This window comes from Anopheles bellator, chromosome 1 (genome assembly GCF_943735745.2).
Source record: "Anopheles bellator chromosome 1, idAnoBellAS_SP24_06.2, whole genome shotgun sequence".
Classification (NCBI taxonomy): Eukaryota; Metazoa; Arthropoda; class Insecta; order Diptera; family Culicidae; genus Anopheles; species Anopheles bellator.
In genome coordinates, this window is record NC_071285.1 from 534802 (window position 1) to 551634 (window position 16833).

Consider the following 16833-nt stretch of genomic DNA (forward strand, 5'->3'; position numbering starts at 1 on the left):
CGAGAGCAGTTTGGTTTATTTTTGTTTTTTGCATCTTTTATACATACTCCGGGGTTTTCGTTTGTGTTCTCGTTCTGTTTTGAACGCCAACCTTAGTAGATCCTCAGTTGTCCATCCCGAAACTGTCCCCGCTTTAGGCGGTTCACTCACTTCTCTTTAACGATTGTTTCCATGCTTTCCACTGAGATTGTTTGGCCGGGTCACGTGCGTTTGCTTTGCTCTCTTTCGTTAGTTTTCGTTCGTTCCTTTCTGCCCAGTTCCAGTGAGTAGCTTCTTACACGAAGTCAACGATTTGTGGTGTTACTCAGCTTTTGATTTCCTGTTTCCACGGGCCCATTGTTTTACCCACCGGTCCACGGATTTGCCCGCGCCCATTGCTGCCTCCTTCAATCGATAGTTTTGTTGGCTTACGTTGGAGATGCTAAACGCTCCGCTATTGTTCCAATTAGTTTTTGGCTAGTTTAATAGTTTTAAATCTTTTACAAATTTATTTTGCTCCTTGCTTTCGATAACTGTTTGCCTGGGATGATTAGGGGTTTGACGAATACGCGTTTCAGTTTAACCATTAGTTGTGGGGTTTGTGGTTTTGTGTTGTAGCCTTGTTTGCTGCACTATGTGTTCGCAAATGTATTTATTGTTTTGCCCTTTTCAGTGTTCCGCTTTGCTTTAAGTTTCCATTGCCGGGATGTGTATGTCTGTTTTTTTGCCATATCTATTAGCTAACAGTTTCGAAACAGATCTTAGAACCATTTACGAAATCAATATAAAACGTGAAAAGAAATAACATTTTCGCATAACATGTGTTTAAAGTTTACTTTTTTGGCCCTTTCGTTTGCAACATTCCAGCAAAAATGAGACAATCCACAAAATCAAAGTAACCCATGAATTCAAAACATCAGAATATCTGTCAATTCAGAAATTCAAATTACTTACGCTCCAATCCGAAACGTTTACCAACCAAACTCCGTAACCAATGCTCTTGTTTAATATAAAATCTCCCTGTGAGGTTCACGTTGATGGCAACAATGGAAACCTTGGCCGTGTGACCGATCATGCAAAAAGACAACGTAAAAAAGCTAACGACCTAGTAGTTCCGGCTTGTCGGGGCTGCAGAAAGCAGCTCACCCTTCCCGATACGTGGCATGTGGTTGAATATATTGTTCTTGCTCGTTTCGCGGCCACCGTAGGCGCATAATATTGTTTCCTAATCCTCGCTATTCTCCATAGCGCGTACTATCTATCATTCTTTCGGCGTTCGGTATGTCAGCTGCACAGATGCCCTTGTCCGTAAACTGGCCACCACGGTACGCTCTCGTCCCTGTTGCTGGCACGCATTCGTCCACACAAACTTGTTACTTCTTGTTCCATTTTATTATATTTTATCCTAGTATTTTTTTTCATGCATGCCTTTAATAATCTTTGTTTCCCCTCTCTATAAGTCGTACACGCACCGTTTTTTAGTGTGTTACTATATATTTGTAATCAAATTCTTGTGTCCTCCGTAAGATTCCTTTTGTATCTCTCTCAGCGCGCTTGCTCCCATATCCGTCCGAGCCTTTCTACGCAGCGCACACGTGTTTTGAACGCACGTGGCGCAGCCAACCATAAAGCGTTGCTGCATTGCGCCGCGTGTGGATGATTTCTTTCGACACAAAGTAGAAACTAAAAGGTCAGAGCGAAAAACTGAGACCGAACAGCGGTGTTAAGCTTCGTTATGTTGCGCTTTGCTGTCCCCAGGGATTTAACATTTATTAAAAAATATTGCTTCCGCGTTGATAAGATAAGGACCGGATAAACGAGGACTAACCGAGTGTGAGGACTCAAAAAAGGCGTAGCGCTGAGGGGATGCCTCATTGTTTCTTCGCGCACATTGATTTTTCTCGCGAGCGAATGGAAGAAAGAAAGCCGAATTGTTTTGGTGACTGATGTTTTTCCGTTTTTTTTATTCCATTTTTCCCTTTTCCAACGCCGGAGAATCTTGTGTGGTTATCTCCCTGTCTCCTACCGACCGACACCGTTGACACCACGTAAAACTGTTGCCCCACATAATCTTTCTACCTAACGATCAACGTCTTATTGTATGTTGTTTCAGTGTTTGCTTGAGGCCGATCGTATGATCTAGTCTAAATCGGCCATCGTGATGCCAACGCCTTGGACTCCTCCTAACGCTCTCCCCCACCGCCCAACAAACACACACTTTTTGAATGTCGGATTAAACACGTTCTTTCCCCTTGCACTGAAGCGCGTTTGATTGCTTTCACCACTTGTTCGTTCGGCTCCACCATTCGGCCATATCCTTTCTCTACCGGCCTGATCGATTACCGGCGGGCACGTTCCCGGGCGGTTCCAGTTGCCATACTCTCATGCGTCTTATTTTTACTCAGTTTTCTGTTTATTTTATACCGTTTTTTATTCTGCGCGTTATGCAGTAACAATTTGGAGTAACGCCGGGACGTACATCGCTCGCGCCCCGTATGAATTTTGCGCCGTCTTTCGCTATTGGTTTGCTCTGGATGTGGTGTCAATGATTGTGGGTGTGTCGGCTTTCCGGTGGCTGCCTCATCTTCAACCGCCCGCTGCCACTAACTCCTACTGCTGATCGTGTTCCGTTTTGAGGAGATCATTCGCTCCGCTTGGCCTGTTCCCATGGCTGTCGCCAACCATGCGTGCACATCTCGTGCTACTCTCTGGGGCCACAGTTTAAAGATGAGCACCGTCGACCGGCCGGCCGGCCAGCCCCGGGGGGGTTTGTTTCACTTAACGCTTGATTGTGTGTAGCCATTGATTTGTTTCTTCTTTTGCTTAACATTGTGTTTTTAGAGTATAGTACGATGTTGGCGGGTTGGAGGCGCATTTATTCTTAGGCAAAAAATAGGCAAAAACAAAACCATAAGAAAACGAACACAAAACTCTTATCATTGTCTCGAAAAGTTCTCGTTTGTTATGAATTAATCTGTTTTACTATTGCTACTCTCGCTTCCGTTCGCTTTTCTACACCTACACACGGTTCCGCTCTGCTCCGACAACTCTTGCTCTCGCTTCCTGGCTGCTCACCTGTCTTCTTTTGTCTCTTCCAAATCTAACGAATGACGACGAAGGCGCCGGCGGCGATCGTCTGGGGATCTGCTTACGAGTAATGTAAGCAAAACAGTCATCGCCCAGCTGCGTGTTATCTATAATTGTGCATGGTATTCTCTTCGCCCCGTACAACTATCAGGCAAGGCAGAACCTAACGAAAACCGCTCCGCACACGCACCACTTGATCGCTCGTGTTACTAACATGAGTTCCTTCCGGATTCGGATGACCCTTTCCGTTCTTCTCCGCCTTCCAGGCGCTGTTTGCTGTTTCCACCGTTTGTTAGAAATGTAGGAACAAAACAAAACAAACAAAAAATGCAATAATGGTATCGTCCGCGTTCCGCTTTCGCATCATCATCATCATCGATCACCCGCCACGTAAGGCGCGCGCTGAGAATCTTGGTGCCGCGCGCTCATCGGGGGAGAGTTTGAAATCTCGCTTCTTCCCCGGTTGTCCATTTTCTTTGATAGCACGTCCAAAGTTGAAACGAAACAAGTACGGATCACTTTCTCCAAAGATGGTATTATTAGTCTTCTTTTAACAATGGTGCGTTCCTTCTGGTAGTAGAGTAGTAGTAGTAGTAGCATTAGTTATTGCTACCGCATTTCGCTTGTTTTCACGTTTATTTTCATTTCTCATGCCTCCGGGGGTGTAGTACTTTCAGCGACTTCTGCTGCTGCTGCTGCTGCCGCTGATGGTGGAGACGGTGATCTTGGTTCTGCCGCTGCTGTTGCTGATGCTGATGCTAGATCCTGCTGCTGTTGACCACAGGAACGGAAGTAGTGCTCTGGGAGTGTGTGTGTTTGTGTGTTTGGTGAATGTTTGCTTTCTGCTGATAATTTCAATTCTATGGATCTTTTTGCTCTGGCTCTCTATCTCCTGCGCCGTTCCTCCTGTTCTCGCTGCTGCTCGCTTGTGTGAATATTGGTAGGGCAACGGGCAAAGTATTAGTTTTTATCAGCTGCAGTGTTGTTTTTGATGGCAATAACAGTCTCTTCGCCACAAGATTTCAGTACGGTACACTGGGGGGAATCGGATTGGTGGAGAGAAAGACAAAAAAAGTGTTAACAACGTTTATCTCGATCGGTTCCGCTATCTTCCACACTCGGTCCGGTTGGTCATGAGAGGATTGCGAATACGTACGACTATCTCCTTGCCGGAATCGAACTCTGAGCGCAACTGGGTACCCAAGTCGCCATCGGGGATCTTCAGATCTTCACGCAGGTCACCGTTGTCACTCATTAGCACTAAGAATCCGTCGTCAATGTCAGTCAGTTGGTAGTCTTCGCGCTTGACATTGGGGACGTCCATGTTGTGGGTCGAAGGGCAAATATCTTCGTACCTGTCCGGAAGAAACGCAGAACAGACATTAGGTGGAAAGCGATTCAAAACGGTAGGCGCGTAGCGGGATCAGCACGCCTTACTTTTTGCCAGTGAAGATGTCGATGCCAACCATGTGAACTTTGGCATGTCCGTGTTTGCCGGTCTTGGAGGTAGACATTTCAACGATCTTGCAGGGACGTCCCTTCAGCATAACGTGACCATTTTTACGCAGAGCCGAGCACTGCATCGGGAAGGTTTGGGATGCGCCGGAGTCGGCGGCCTCGAAGTGGGTATCCTCCATTTCTGCCATTTTGGACTTTTCGTGGGTTTTAGCAGCGGATGCGTGAAACAACAGAAAACGCTAGCACCTCCGGTGTTTTTCCCCGTTCGTCGGTATGTATGCTAGATCGCACTTGGCGACGATCCCAAAAATGCTCCGAAAATGCCGGTAATACAACCACACGTCAGTATGCACAGATCCTGCGGTCCTCCAGATGATGCTGCTATACAAACAGTGCTGTTGTATATGCAATAGTTATCTGATGGATCTTCGTTAGATCTTGCTTATGCTGCAATGAGGGACAAAGGTGAGAGAGGGATCAGCGAAATAGATTTTACTAATAATGCGGTGCGGTCACAAATCGGTCGCTGTACACACTCCGGCACTGTGCGAGGTTGTGGAGTTTCTGGGACTCGGTGTTTCGGCTCGCCCTAAAGCTATGACTGCGGGACAGCAAACGTTCTCACAGTCTCGGTGCAACACCCCAAACGGTACTGCATCGCGCGTTTACCGATATTACGGCTTTAATCCTTGGCGCAGCGCGATGGTTCCCCATCATAACGCACACACATCCGGCAACCTTAGGAAATCAATAATCCGTTGCAAATTTTCAATCTCCATATCGCTTCCATTTCAAGGGCAAAGACACATTGGCGAAAATCTAACTCTAACAATATGCTCTCTGCCATCCCTGCAAACCCCGTGGCCTATGTGCACATCAACTCAGAATCGGTGGCACTCCCATCTGTGTTCTTTCCGATCTGTCGAGTGCGCTAAACTGCCATCGATACGAATCGCTTTATTGCACACCGTTGGCACTTAATTAGGTACTATGCGTGTAGAAATAAAAGATCCGGGAGGCTGCGTAACTAACCGGGCTATAGGAAAAACGATCCGTTTTCGGAGCACATGGTGCGACGGTGCCATTTTTCGCTACCATTCCGCAATACGTAAACACCCATCGTTATCAGTAGGCAATTGTCCGAAGACGAGCATAGTGCGATTGGGGGCCCGATGTCTTATCGGAAGCCCAACCCGATACACCACCGTCAGCATTCACCCCGGAGCGTTTCAACCGATTCCACGTTGGAACGTTTTCTGTCTCGGTGAGAGAGAAATTATTTTCATTCGAATTACATATGTTTAATGATTTTGATTCCACCATGTGCTGGGTGCCGCCGGTCGAATCGATCGGGAATGATCGAAAAGTCGACGGAAGAAACATCCGCAACATATACCCTAAAAATAGAGCCCGTGATTCAGCGATAACTTTTTCCTTCGGCGACGGGCAACAAGTAACGATTATTTGGTCTTAGATGGCGATGAAAGTAAAAAGAAAGATTTTCTATTTTCAACTGAACACCGCCGAGAACCCATTTCATGCCCTGTGGGTAGAAATGCATCAAAAGGGGCAGCAAAGGCACTTCTGTTTGCTGGCCAATTGCTGAAAGACACGTGCAAGAAACCCACTAGAAGTGCACTAACAGGGTACCCCCCAAATCTGGTTGGCTTTGTAGCCAGGTCAGCATTTTAAACGTAGCAAAGTTTAGTTCATTGTCTCTATTGTCACACTGGACCTTTGGTGGCGTTTTCAGTGTTTCCCGTTTGGTTCTATTGCTGCACACACAATCGCACCGGTGCCGGTAAGCTGACAGATGGGGAGACAGAAATCATGTGGACCCACACAGGATCCGTAGCAGCTACGCACTTTGCGACGAAAAACCACCAACCCGAAAATCACCAACTAACGCCCTACCGAAGGAAAGAGCGAGACGGATGGTCGCGCAGCGAGGCAGAGCAGGAACGAACATAAGCAGCGAGGAGAAAAAGAGGGAGAGAGAGAATGGATCCGAAGCAATCAATGAAAAAAGGCGAGAGCACGTTTAAGATGCCCAAAAATAGTCCTACATTTAAGGGAATTCCTTCATCGGAAACCCAAAAAAGCCTGTCTCGTGCACGGCTTCGTTTTACTGTTTCCATTTCGAAGTCATTGTGGGGTTGGGATGACTTCCATCAACGTGTAAGCGTACGCCACCACCAACACCATAACCGTTCGCGGCGTTCCGGCCGGCTCCACACTGCAACATGCGGAGCGGTAGCCACGTCAACTGTTGACACTCGCTCCGGGTTGGCGAGGAATTCCGCTGCCCACCCGAGGAAGTGCAGCGATCCTTGCTGCACAAAAAAGTGGACCATGAGAAGAGCACAAATTGCATCCTTTTTGTCCGTTGCCTCGAGCCGCATAGGTTGTCCGAAGCGCTAAGACGGAAAAGTGAAAATCTACAAATTAACACACGAAACGTGTCTCCGATTCACACTCACGGTCTTCTCACACGTGAAACCGTTCGCCGCCGGGGACCTTCTTGGGCGATTCCAAAAGGATCCGCATTTCTTATGACAAAATTTGCACTACACTTGCTGACTCACTCTCGCTGCGCCGTCCCGACGGCAGCCGGGGTTCGAAGTCACACACAGGACTGGTCCAAGCAGCCTGATGGATGCAATTTGTGTAGCAACAGAAAATCGATCGTAATACCTGAAAATGCCGTGCTCGTCCAAGGCGATATTCTCTGTGTGCTCACGACGCTTTCCAATCGGATTCTTGCCCTCTGTCACTGCTGACATTTGCACGTCCACACATATATGCGTACGTTTTTCAATTAGACTTCTATTGCTCCGTTTGAGTTCGCTCGCTCTCGCTCTTTCCCGACACTGCTTCATGTGTGTGCTTGTGCCTGTCAAGCCTCAAAACCCACGGGACGGCAACAGTGGCCGGATAGAGAGGCGAAACAAGGCTGGCCAAATGCAACAACCATCGGTTGCCGGGTGGGCAAAATATATTCCGAAGTGAGTTTGATAAGGAACCAAACTAAACGTTCCACTGCACTGCAGTAACCTTTCACCCCACCCCACCAAAAAGGGGTGAAAATGCATCGGGCACGATCAGTAAGGGTCATCGCTGACGCCACCGATTCATTGATTCGTTGCCGCTACGGTGTTTGTCCGGGCTGGGGAGCCTTTTGCGGGCCAAGACGGCGAGCAAATCCCATGTTCCTCCGCACCCGAGGAGAGAAATCGTGTGTGAAGAACACTGGCATGTTGATATCGCTTAACACTGGTGACCCGTGGGAGCGAGACAGAAAAAAGGGGGACCCCGACCAAATATGCACTCATCTTCAGCATGAACACAACTGCACGGACGCCGGGCCGGGAACACGGGCGAGGGGAGGGTCCAGTTACTAGCCAGGATTGAACTTCGTCATCACCCATCATCTATCGTCATCATCATCATCACCACAGTCCCGTAGGTTGCTGTCGCCACACGCCACTTCTGGGGCCGCTTCCCGGTTGCGTTGCTGGGCACGGTTCCCGCACCGGAGGCGCTCTCGGTTTGGGAGCGAAAATTTTGAACACCAGATTTTCTGCGAATCCAGCCGCCGAACGCACCCACATTCGACCGCAGCGCATTCCACACCACAAACAGTGCCATATCGTGTGGCCAATTACCGATTTGGAACAGATTTTACACACTTTCCCGTACGCACTCCGGCAGAATGTCGCTACTCACATGTGTGATCAAAATGGTCACGGACAAAAGAAGATCGCAACTATGGCGTTTAGTTGCGGAAACACATCGTGATGCGCGAGCGAGACGGCGCGATTCGCTTCGCCCGTCGAGCGTCTGACAGTGACATCGGCAAATGTGCGTTTTTCGACCGAAACTTGCGTTTTGCTTCATTTCCGGTGTGCGGTCGACATTGGAAAACGAGCCGCCAAACCGCTTTGAGCAAGAATAAACGTGAAGTGCAAACCAACCAAAAGTTTTCAAATAATCAATTCAATAAACAAGGCGTCAATAAAGATTTTCTGCCTCCCCCCGATAGATTCTCGAAATTCGAGTAGACCGAAAACCGCATATCGAAACCGTTACATGATGGTGAAGTCGTGGTGAATACGGATGACAGAATGGTGAAAATTGGCTGACAGCTGATGTCATCGCCCTCTCGCTGGACCGTAAACAACCGTTGTTTGTGCAGCGATTCTCACGATCTCATTAGATACCTTTTCGCTTTGTGAACCCTTTGCGAACCGGAAACGTCCTCTCTGACACTATGAGAGTGTAATTAGACCCCACAGAAACCAATTTGCTGCTGTTGAAGTTTTCCTTCCTCGCCACTCGCCAGCAGCAGCCGCCGCGAGAAGATGCTTACGTCGAAAATCAGTAAAGTGAGCAAGGTGGTAATATGCGGTGCAAAAGGAATCGGCAAAACGGCAATTCTGGAACAACTCATCTACGGCAACATTTCCATCGGTTCGGTGCGTTATTGGCCTGATTAGCGCACGATGAGAAAGTGGCGCCTGCTCACCGATTACCGTTAATATCGTTTAAACAGGAACTGCACAGCACGATTGAGGACACGTACGTGGCTAGTATCGACACCGGAAAGGGGAGCCGAGACATGCTGCGCATCTACGACACTGCGGGACTGCAGGGCAATGTGCAACTTCCGCGACACTATCTGCTTTATCCGGACGCCTTCATACTGGTCTATGATCCGAGCGATTGCGCCAGCCTGGACATGCTGGCCGGGATCAAAAGTGATATCGATAAGTACAAGGAAAAGAAAGAGGTATGGCACACGGCCTTCGCCTGTTTGTCCGCCACTTTATCACCGTTCCACTTGCAGATGATTATTATTGTGATAGCAAACATGCACGTTCGGCGCCAGCCACGGTCGGCCGGTACATCTCCGAGCAGTAGTTCCCCCGGTGGTTTCGGGGCAGCGTCCAACGGGAATCCTCACAGCAACGGTAGCCACCAAATTAGCAACCAAACCGATCTTACCGAATCTAACCTCAACCGGGCCAACAACTGGTGCGCTCGCGAACGCATCAAGCACTTCATGGTCAACGCAATGGAGCGGGCCTCCCTTTACGAACCGTTTGTTCAGCTCGCCATCCGCTTGTATCCCACCCAGACCAAGAGTTCTTTCCGGCAGCTGACCCAGAAAGCCTCCAAGGTGGACAACAGCTAGTGCAGCACAGCATCTTAAGCATGCAGCGGGCCGGAGCCAGCTCCGTTACCGGTCTGGCCTGGTCGGCTGTTGAGCAAAGTGAAACCAAAAAACAACCAACCAAGAAGAATCCCGAACGCGATGCAGAGCGTTTGTGTGTGGTAGCGCAATGGGAGGTGTTCTCACTGGCCTCTGGCACACTATCCAGCATTTGTGAGCTTTTCCTCATAGTATTTAACGTATCTTAGAGACAGTATTCGGTAGCGATGGTATACCCAACCCGCGGGTGCAATGCATTGTGCTTAATTGTTTATTTTTATTGTTTTACCCCAACGAAACGGCTCAGCCTCTTTAGTGGCAACGTACTTTAGTTCTTGTCTGTGACAACCCTTCGTTCGTAGCACTTAAACTGCAATTTTCCTGAGCGAGCTCAGTCTGATTCTATATAAAGGTGTGTAAAGAAAAGCGCCACCACGTGTACACGTGTTGTTAGTTTTATTCGTAACAAAGTCTTACAGCCCACGGACAATATTAGGGTTCCATTTGCCTCTCCATATTTGTGATCACCATTTGAGAAGATATTTCAGCTTCGCCAGCACGATGCGCGTTCCGAACAGTTTATCCCATACGTCGCTGCTAATGCCGTACCCTGTGGCGATGAATTAAGTTACAGTTGAGCAAACGGTCTCTCGATAGCGAGAGATACTGTAGGCACCACTTACCGAGATCGTGATGAACGAAATGGTGCGAGTAATGATAACGCTTCATGTGATACAGGTGGCCTCCGGAGGGACTTCCATAGTGGAGGTAGTAGTGGATCATGTCATAAGTAAGGTAACCTTCAAAAATAAGTAAACTCCCTTTGAAGAAGCAGCCTTAACGGAGAGACATCTGTCGAACCCTTATCGTACCTATTAAACCGCCGGCGAGTGTAATTCTGGGGAACGGAAACAGGTAGTACAGTGGCTGATAGAAGATGGTGGTGAGCAGGATCGCCGGCGGTACGGGAAACACTAGACGGTATGGATCGAACGGAACCTTGTGGTGCTGGCCGTGGATAAGAAAGTGGAACGTTTGCAGGTACCGATTGTACTTCGGATCCAGATGGAACACCCAGCGATGCAGCGAGTACTCGAGCAACGTCCAGACGATGCTGCCGATCACTAGGTGTAGGTACAGTTCAACCGTGCGAAAAGATTGTGTCGCTTCACTAAAGCGCCGTTCGGTGGCCAGATCTTGGCTGCCGATGTGTATGATGTACCCGATGGCCGGTATCCAGAAGGCGGGGACGATCCACCATGGAGTTTTTGTCATGTTTTCCAACCAGGACGGTCCCAACAGCCTGAGCTCCCGATCGACCGGTTTGTTCACCCATTCGGCGTATTGGGGTCCCATTTTGTGTATTTGAAAGAGCATCGGCTTTCTCCAATCCACCAAGTGCTGCCGGAGGAGGGATTACAGGCGTGATTAGATTACAGAGTCGCGATTACATAAGCCCCAGAAGCACGACAGACACGCATTTCGCGCGCAAAGCTTAGCAGATAACAGTACTGAGAAGTGGTCCGAAACATCGTCCGTTACCCCCCGTTCACGGCTCTGATAACTGGGCCGATGATAGCGATGTCGCAATGTCGCGGCGATTGGTTGTAACGATAAGGAAGTACAGTTGTTCTACCCCGTGGCCCCCCCGCGTACCTCCATACTGTCGTCCGTGAGGTGTGTAACGTCGTCCGCACCCGTTCGCGTTCCGCTGTCGTGTAGTCCGTTGCGAGAGTGGATACCATTCCGGAGACCATTCGAACCGTTCTGTTTCGCGTGCCGCGCGGAATCTACTGGTTTGATCTTGTACTCCTTCATCAGATATTTGGCCGCCTGTGAATGTCCGGGGGCACGCGCAAACCGTTCCTCCATGTTTCTGTCGTGTAGCCCAGCGAGAGAGTTCTTGCCACCGGGATGCTTGTGAGCAAACGCCGACAGATCGTACCAATCGCCCTGATACTCCACCAGTAACGGATCGTTCTGTACCATTGCGAATAGGTACTACTGCTTTTACGACGATCGATCCTGTGAGAAAAAGGACGCAAACAGGCACGATTAATGATCGAGTTGATGGCTTTGATCATCATCATCTCAAGAGCTTTTATTCGTCACGAGTCCCGTAACACGATCCCCGTATGAATAAGCCCCGGCGGCACCCCAAAAGTGGCAGGTTTCAGTTTCGGTACGGTTTTATCAGTTTTCGTGAATATTTCGTGGTAAGGGTCACACACCGCGATACAAATCCTTCATCGTTTATCGTTATCTTCCATGATAAAGATTATTACACACCGGTGATACCGGGTGCATGGGCGTACACATCGTAACAACTAACATCACTGGGCGATGAGAACATCTTTAACACCTGTTATCTGGTTCATTGATTACAGGTCGGGCTAGAGGGACGAGTTTCATGGCGTTTAGTCATCTCTCTAAACGCGCAACTTCAACGATACAAGAAATAGAAGAGAAATGATTGAATATACCCTACGTGCGTGATTTAATGGTTGACATTGTCGATAAGATTAGATATTAGGCTATAAGAAAATCTACAGCTTGGCTTCGAAAACACGGCTAGTAACCACCTAAAGCACTGAGCGTCTGGGTGCAGCTTAATCGCATTACTAGCGTTTGTTAAATTTAAATCCTCACAAATGTTAGCCATCCTATTTGGTTCTCAATGGCATTCACTATGGCCACAAAGCGAAGAAATTGGAAGCAAACCGTTCTAATCGCTAATTTGCTGTTTGATTTGTTGCGCCGACTGTTAGTCTAGCAATCTCTCGTCAAACAAGTCCTTGGGATAGGGGCCAAGCAATAAAGACGACCGACGTACGACAGCGTTTTAAGAACATTTGCTTCAGTGTCCACTGCACAATCAATAGCATTCGCGACTCATTGATATTTGTTCAGTTCCCACAATGCCTAATTGCGTTCGCGTCAACGAATGCGATTGCACCAGCGCGCGTCAATATTGATTCTCGATTAAGGATGGTGCAGGTGGACAAGATACTTCAGGAGCGGGGCCTTTTCGCGGCTATTTCTTCGAACGCCGATATCACGACCGCGGGCGGGTTGGATAGCAATTCTGTCGGCAGTCAGATTCAACCCGCCGTTTGAATGGCCTAAACTGTCGAACCAATCACTGCGATTCACATTATATGGATGTATACTACTTTTCAGTACATAAAACAAACGTACACTTATCTTGCGGATCACAGTTTCGATCACGAACAGATTTCGACGAAAACGGCACCACCGACGATCGGATCGATTTATCAACCGTCAACCAGCAGTCACGTGTGTGCTTCCGGAACAGCTTGCGCAGGGGCCGCGCGCTAAAAGCAACCACACCGGTCGACGTTCTAATCAGCACTGACGAACAATCCGTGGTCAGCAAAAGTGTTACCGGGTACATTCATCCATGGCGCAAAGTTATTGATAGCTGGATACAGGCTGGGGAAATGTAGGACAAAAACTGATACACACGACGAGTGCTTCTATGAGTCGCTGCTTTTTATCGCGATCTACATTATCGACACCACATGGCGGGCTTCGTGTCGGCCAAAGTCACGCACGGAAATGATCTGTCGTTGTAAATTGCAAAAATTTGGCCAATAAACGAGAACGGTAGATCGGAAGTTCGTCCGATAGTGTCGTTCTGGACCACGGCTATAGCCCGACACATGTTGCATCGCGACGTTGTCTCAACTGAGACCTGAGAGTGAAAACTGAGAAAAATATCATTGCCCAAAAAGGCCACGGATTCGTTCCCCCGTTCATTTCACATGCCCCGCGCTGCGCCAAACTCCAACGGCTGCAGCTGATAAGATAACAGGTCCAGTGTTTGGACTGAGTTGGGAAACGGACCACCGCGAAACCACGGATCAAAATTTGCTCGATCGAGCACGAGACAAGTGACCATCAAATCAAAATCAGGATTAAATGGTGACCCTGGTTGTCTTTGCAATTCCAACTCCCAATTCCAATCTAATTCCGTGCCGATGAATCACTTGCGGAAGAACATGTCACGGCGCTAATGGGTTCGGGGCATGTAAAAAGGCATGTCACTAAAAAGCTAATCAGCGATTGAACACATCCACCACCACCCAGCAATGAGCCACCAACAAGGAAGACCATTGTTTTGGCCGATCCACTCGATTGATACTTACGCAGCTACTCAGCCAAGGGTCTCGATTAAAAAGCGGTTGATAAAGCGAGAATGTGTCGCTCGTTATCGTCTCGACGAAGGATTGTCGTTGGGATTAGTCCAAACTTCCTGGCCGTAGTTTTGGGTTAGGTTAGTTTCGCAGTGGACGTATTGGCCAAAGATAAAGAGATAGAGAGAGAAAACGGTGTTAACTCTAAAAATAATCAAACTTTAGCCTCATCAACTCAGTTTTGATTTGGTAAACAATTTTCAATGATTTTTCTTGGACATCCTTTCTCTGATTTAAATCCGCAGGCCGTTGAATGGAGTTTGTCTACTGTTGGCTACGGGCATACCCTTGTAGAATTGGCTGTGCGTTGAATTAAATATTTTCAATTACTATAATTATATGCTGCATAGTTGTGTATCGATCAGAAATTGCAACAACCACCAGACCAGCGAAAGCCAATCGATACGGTTTTATTCGGTCTTCAGGTGAACTACGTCCTGAAAGGATACGAAGCGGACAGGTTGGAACAGTGCCTGACGTACTTATGACTCATTTATCGAACGATGAAAATAATTGATGTTTTGTAAAGGATTATTTGGTCGTCTTACGTGCCATTTCATGTGAATCATTCAATTGCATTGTTTATCACGTACGAGTTTTATTGGTCTCATTTTTTGGACTTTCTTCTCGCTCCGTCCTTTGCGCTTTTCACTGTTGGTTCCTCGTCACTATCGGTCGAGGACGCTGAACGGGCCCGTTTCCGGTCCCTTTTCGGACTGGATTTGCGTTGATGGCTGCTGGCGTAACTCTTCAGCTTTTCCACCTGCGGGCTGTAGGCCCACTGTACGAGCTGCAGGTGGACCTCGGTCGGTTTGCCATCCGGATCGAACAGCTTCACACTGGGTTCCGGTTTCAGTAGCTCCCGCAGCTGCCGATTGCGAACAATGTCCCAGGTCGGCGGATCGGTTTCGTCCCGCGAACCCACCGGAGCCTTCGTCCGCAGGTGTTTGTAGTTGCCCTTGGCCACCGTCTCGTAGCAGTGCAGAAATTCTTCGGCCAACGGGTTGCTTTTGGTCGGTTTCGGAAGTGACCGGACGAGGTCAGCGGCGAGGTAGGGTAGGTTCTGTTTTCCCCGCTCTTCGCGGTCGAATCGTTCGAGAAATTGCTCAAACAGAGCCACGGCCTCCTTGATTGAGTTGAGCTTGTCCGGGTTCTTGGTCGCTGGCAGCACTCGCTTGGCGCTGCCCAGTAGACCCTTGATGGCCAGCTTCTGGTAGTCCGGATCACGATCCTTCAGTATGCTGTGGAGTAAAACGAGAATCAACCGTTTGCATGCTGCCGGCGTTTTGTGCTCCGTACGCACCGTAGTGTCTGCTCCGCGGCCTGCTTGTCCTTGAAACCCAATCCCGGCACGGTTTCCACCTTTTCTTCCGAATCTTTCGGTTTTGCATTTTTCGCGCTGCTGGACGTGGTGTTCTCCTCGAGCCACTTTTCAAACGTTTCAATGGCCGCTTTTATGTTGGAAACTTTGTCATCCGCCTTCGTTACTGCACGGGATGGGTGGTAAAAGGTAAACCATAAGTTAAATGGGGAGGGTAAAATATCTAATCCGATTTCTACAAAGAGCAATCTCTGCAAATTTGCAGTGACCCTTCTGTGTGGACCGCGTAATTGCCACCGTCATAGGAAGAAATATTATGAAACGCGGTCAACAAGTACGGTGGCGTTGATAAAAATAACTTCCGTTTACTTGCAAATGTTGATCGACAACCACAACAACTTTATCACTCGCATGGCTTAGAAAAATAGAAACCCGAAAAGATCGCGATCATCACGGTTATAAATATCCGATGTCACCGAACGCCCCTCTCGTTGGAATTAGAAACCGCTCGGTGGTGGTGGTCTCCAAGAAGTGCGTGACATCATCGTGACACTCGTCACTCGTCATGGCCTCGCGAATCGCATTAGCCAGATACTTACGCGTTAGTACACGCTTGGCCCTTCCGATTAAACCGCGCACCGTCAGCAGCTGGTACTTGGAGTCTTCACTTTTCAGCAGCTCCAGTGACTCCTCGGCTTTTGCCCGATCTTTAAATCCATACTTCGATTCCTCTTTGGCCATGTTGCGTTGCGATTGGGGGGCGCGCACCACGAAGCTATGCCGCCGGGATGGAGTTCCGAAACTGACTGATCGCGAGATTTTGGATTTTAGTCTTTTCGGTGGGGTTGGGATTTGGACGCTTGTGTTGGTGGCGCAATGCTCGATCGTGCGTAAGCACAACAACCGATGTTGTGGCCGAAGAAATCCGATCGGACGGCGCGAGATGTTGTTTGTATCCGGCGATTTGGATGGTGGACACGTTTTAGAAATGACATAATACACGGTCGGCTTGAGAAGACGCGTGAGGTATTTGCGATTCCGTGCTCATGGATGGCGTAATAAGTAGCTACGCTAGCGCGTGTGCATCCATTTCGGGACGTTTGGATCCCAAGATCCTTTACATGAGAAGTTGAAGTTGCTACCGTTAAGATATCTTCGAGGTCCTGAAATGTCACCCTCTCGCGGGAAAGAAAACCAAATCAAACGAGTCCCTGGGTTTATCACTTAATCGCTATCTTTATTCATGTTTTGCTTTTCAGTTTTAATTCGTTTTCTTCGTCACATCACTTCGCTGGCAAAGGAACCACCTGCTCCGACTTTGTCGTCCCAACTCTCCGGTTAGCCTCTCGGTTTCGTTTAATAACTCGTGTCTGGGTTTAATTGGGTTTTTGTTTGTTTGCTCTCTTCGTGCATCGCCCATTCTGGATATTTATCCCAACCCGCGGCACGGGTATAGTCTGACGAAACGGTGAAAACGGTCGCATCCTTCATCGTGTGGCTACGTTTGAGGGGTGGTTTTCAAGAAACAGTGTTGCAACTACTAACGAGGTTTGTACCCC

At 48.4% G+C, this 16833-nt stretch overlaps 4 protein-coding genes across 8 annotated transcripts; 1 reads left to right on the forward strand and 3 right to left on the reverse strand.

The window, feature by feature from the left end:
- Nucleotides 1-34: 34 nt before the first annotated feature.
- Nucleotides 35-8322, reverse strand: LOC131206261 (eukaryotic translation initiation factor 5A). 4 transcript variants are annotated; one of them, XM_058198747.1, is made up of 4 exons: nt 8251-8322; nt 4504-4971; nt 4223-4421; nt 35-4101 (listed from the first exon to the last, which is right to left on the reverse strand). In XM_058198747.1, exons 2-4 carry the CDS (start codon nt 4710-4712, stop codon nt 4027-4029), a joined length of 483 nt encoding a protein of 160 aa, XP_058054730.1. In that variant the 5' UTR covers nt 4713-4971; nt 8251-8322; the 3' UTR covers nt 35-4026. The 4 variants fall into 4 exon arrangements, with proteins under 4 accessions (XP_058054730.1, XP_058054731.1, XP_058054729.1 ...); XM_058198748.1 differs by having other exon boundaries at nt 8214-8257; XM_058198746.1 differs by lacking the exon at nt 8251-8322 and adding an exon at nt 8190-8238.
- A 419-nt stretch (nt 8323-8741) lies between these two features.
- LOC131208149 (NF-kappa-B inhibitor-interacting Ras-like protein) lies at nt 8742-10158 on the forward strand. Of its 2 annotated transcripts, XM_058200809.1 has the most exons (4): nt 8742-8999; nt 9077-9313; nt 9371-9417; nt 9511-10158. In XM_058200809.1, exons 1-4 carry the CDS (start codon nt 8886-8888, stop codon nt 9716-9718), a joined length of 606 nt encoding a protein of 201 aa, XP_058056792.1. In that variant the 5' UTR covers nt 8742-8885; the 3' UTR covers nt 9719-10158. The 2 variants fall into 2 exon arrangements, with proteins under 2 accessions (XP_058056792.1, XP_058056784.1); XM_058200801.1 differs by having other exon boundaries at nt 9371-10158.
- Nucleotides 10159-10175: 17 nt separating this feature from the next.
- Nucleotides 10176-11755, reverse strand: LOC131208138 (uncharacterized). Its single transcript, XM_058200790.1, has 4 exons — nt 11393-11755; nt 10609-11137; nt 10420-10536; nt 10176-10346 (listed from the first exon to the last, which is right to left on the reverse strand). Exons 1-4 carry the CDS (start codon nt 11723-11725, stop codon nt 10261-10263), a joined length of 1065 nt encoding a protein of 354 aa, XP_058056773.1. The 5' UTR covers nt 11726-11755; the 3' UTR covers nt 10176-10260.
- A 2805-nt stretch (nt 11756-14560) lies between these two features.
- Nucleotides 14561-16043, reverse strand: LOC131206439 (uncharacterized). Its single transcript, XM_058198986.1, has 3 exons — nt 15874-16043; nt 15257-15440; nt 14561-15194 (listed from the first exon to the last, which is right to left on the reverse strand). Exons 1-3 carry the CDS (start codon nt 16013-16015, stop codon nt 14561-14563), a joined length of 960 nt encoding a protein of 319 aa, XP_058054969.1. The 5' UTR covers nt 16016-16043.
- Between the last annotated feature and the right edge of the window lie 790 nt (nt 16044-16833).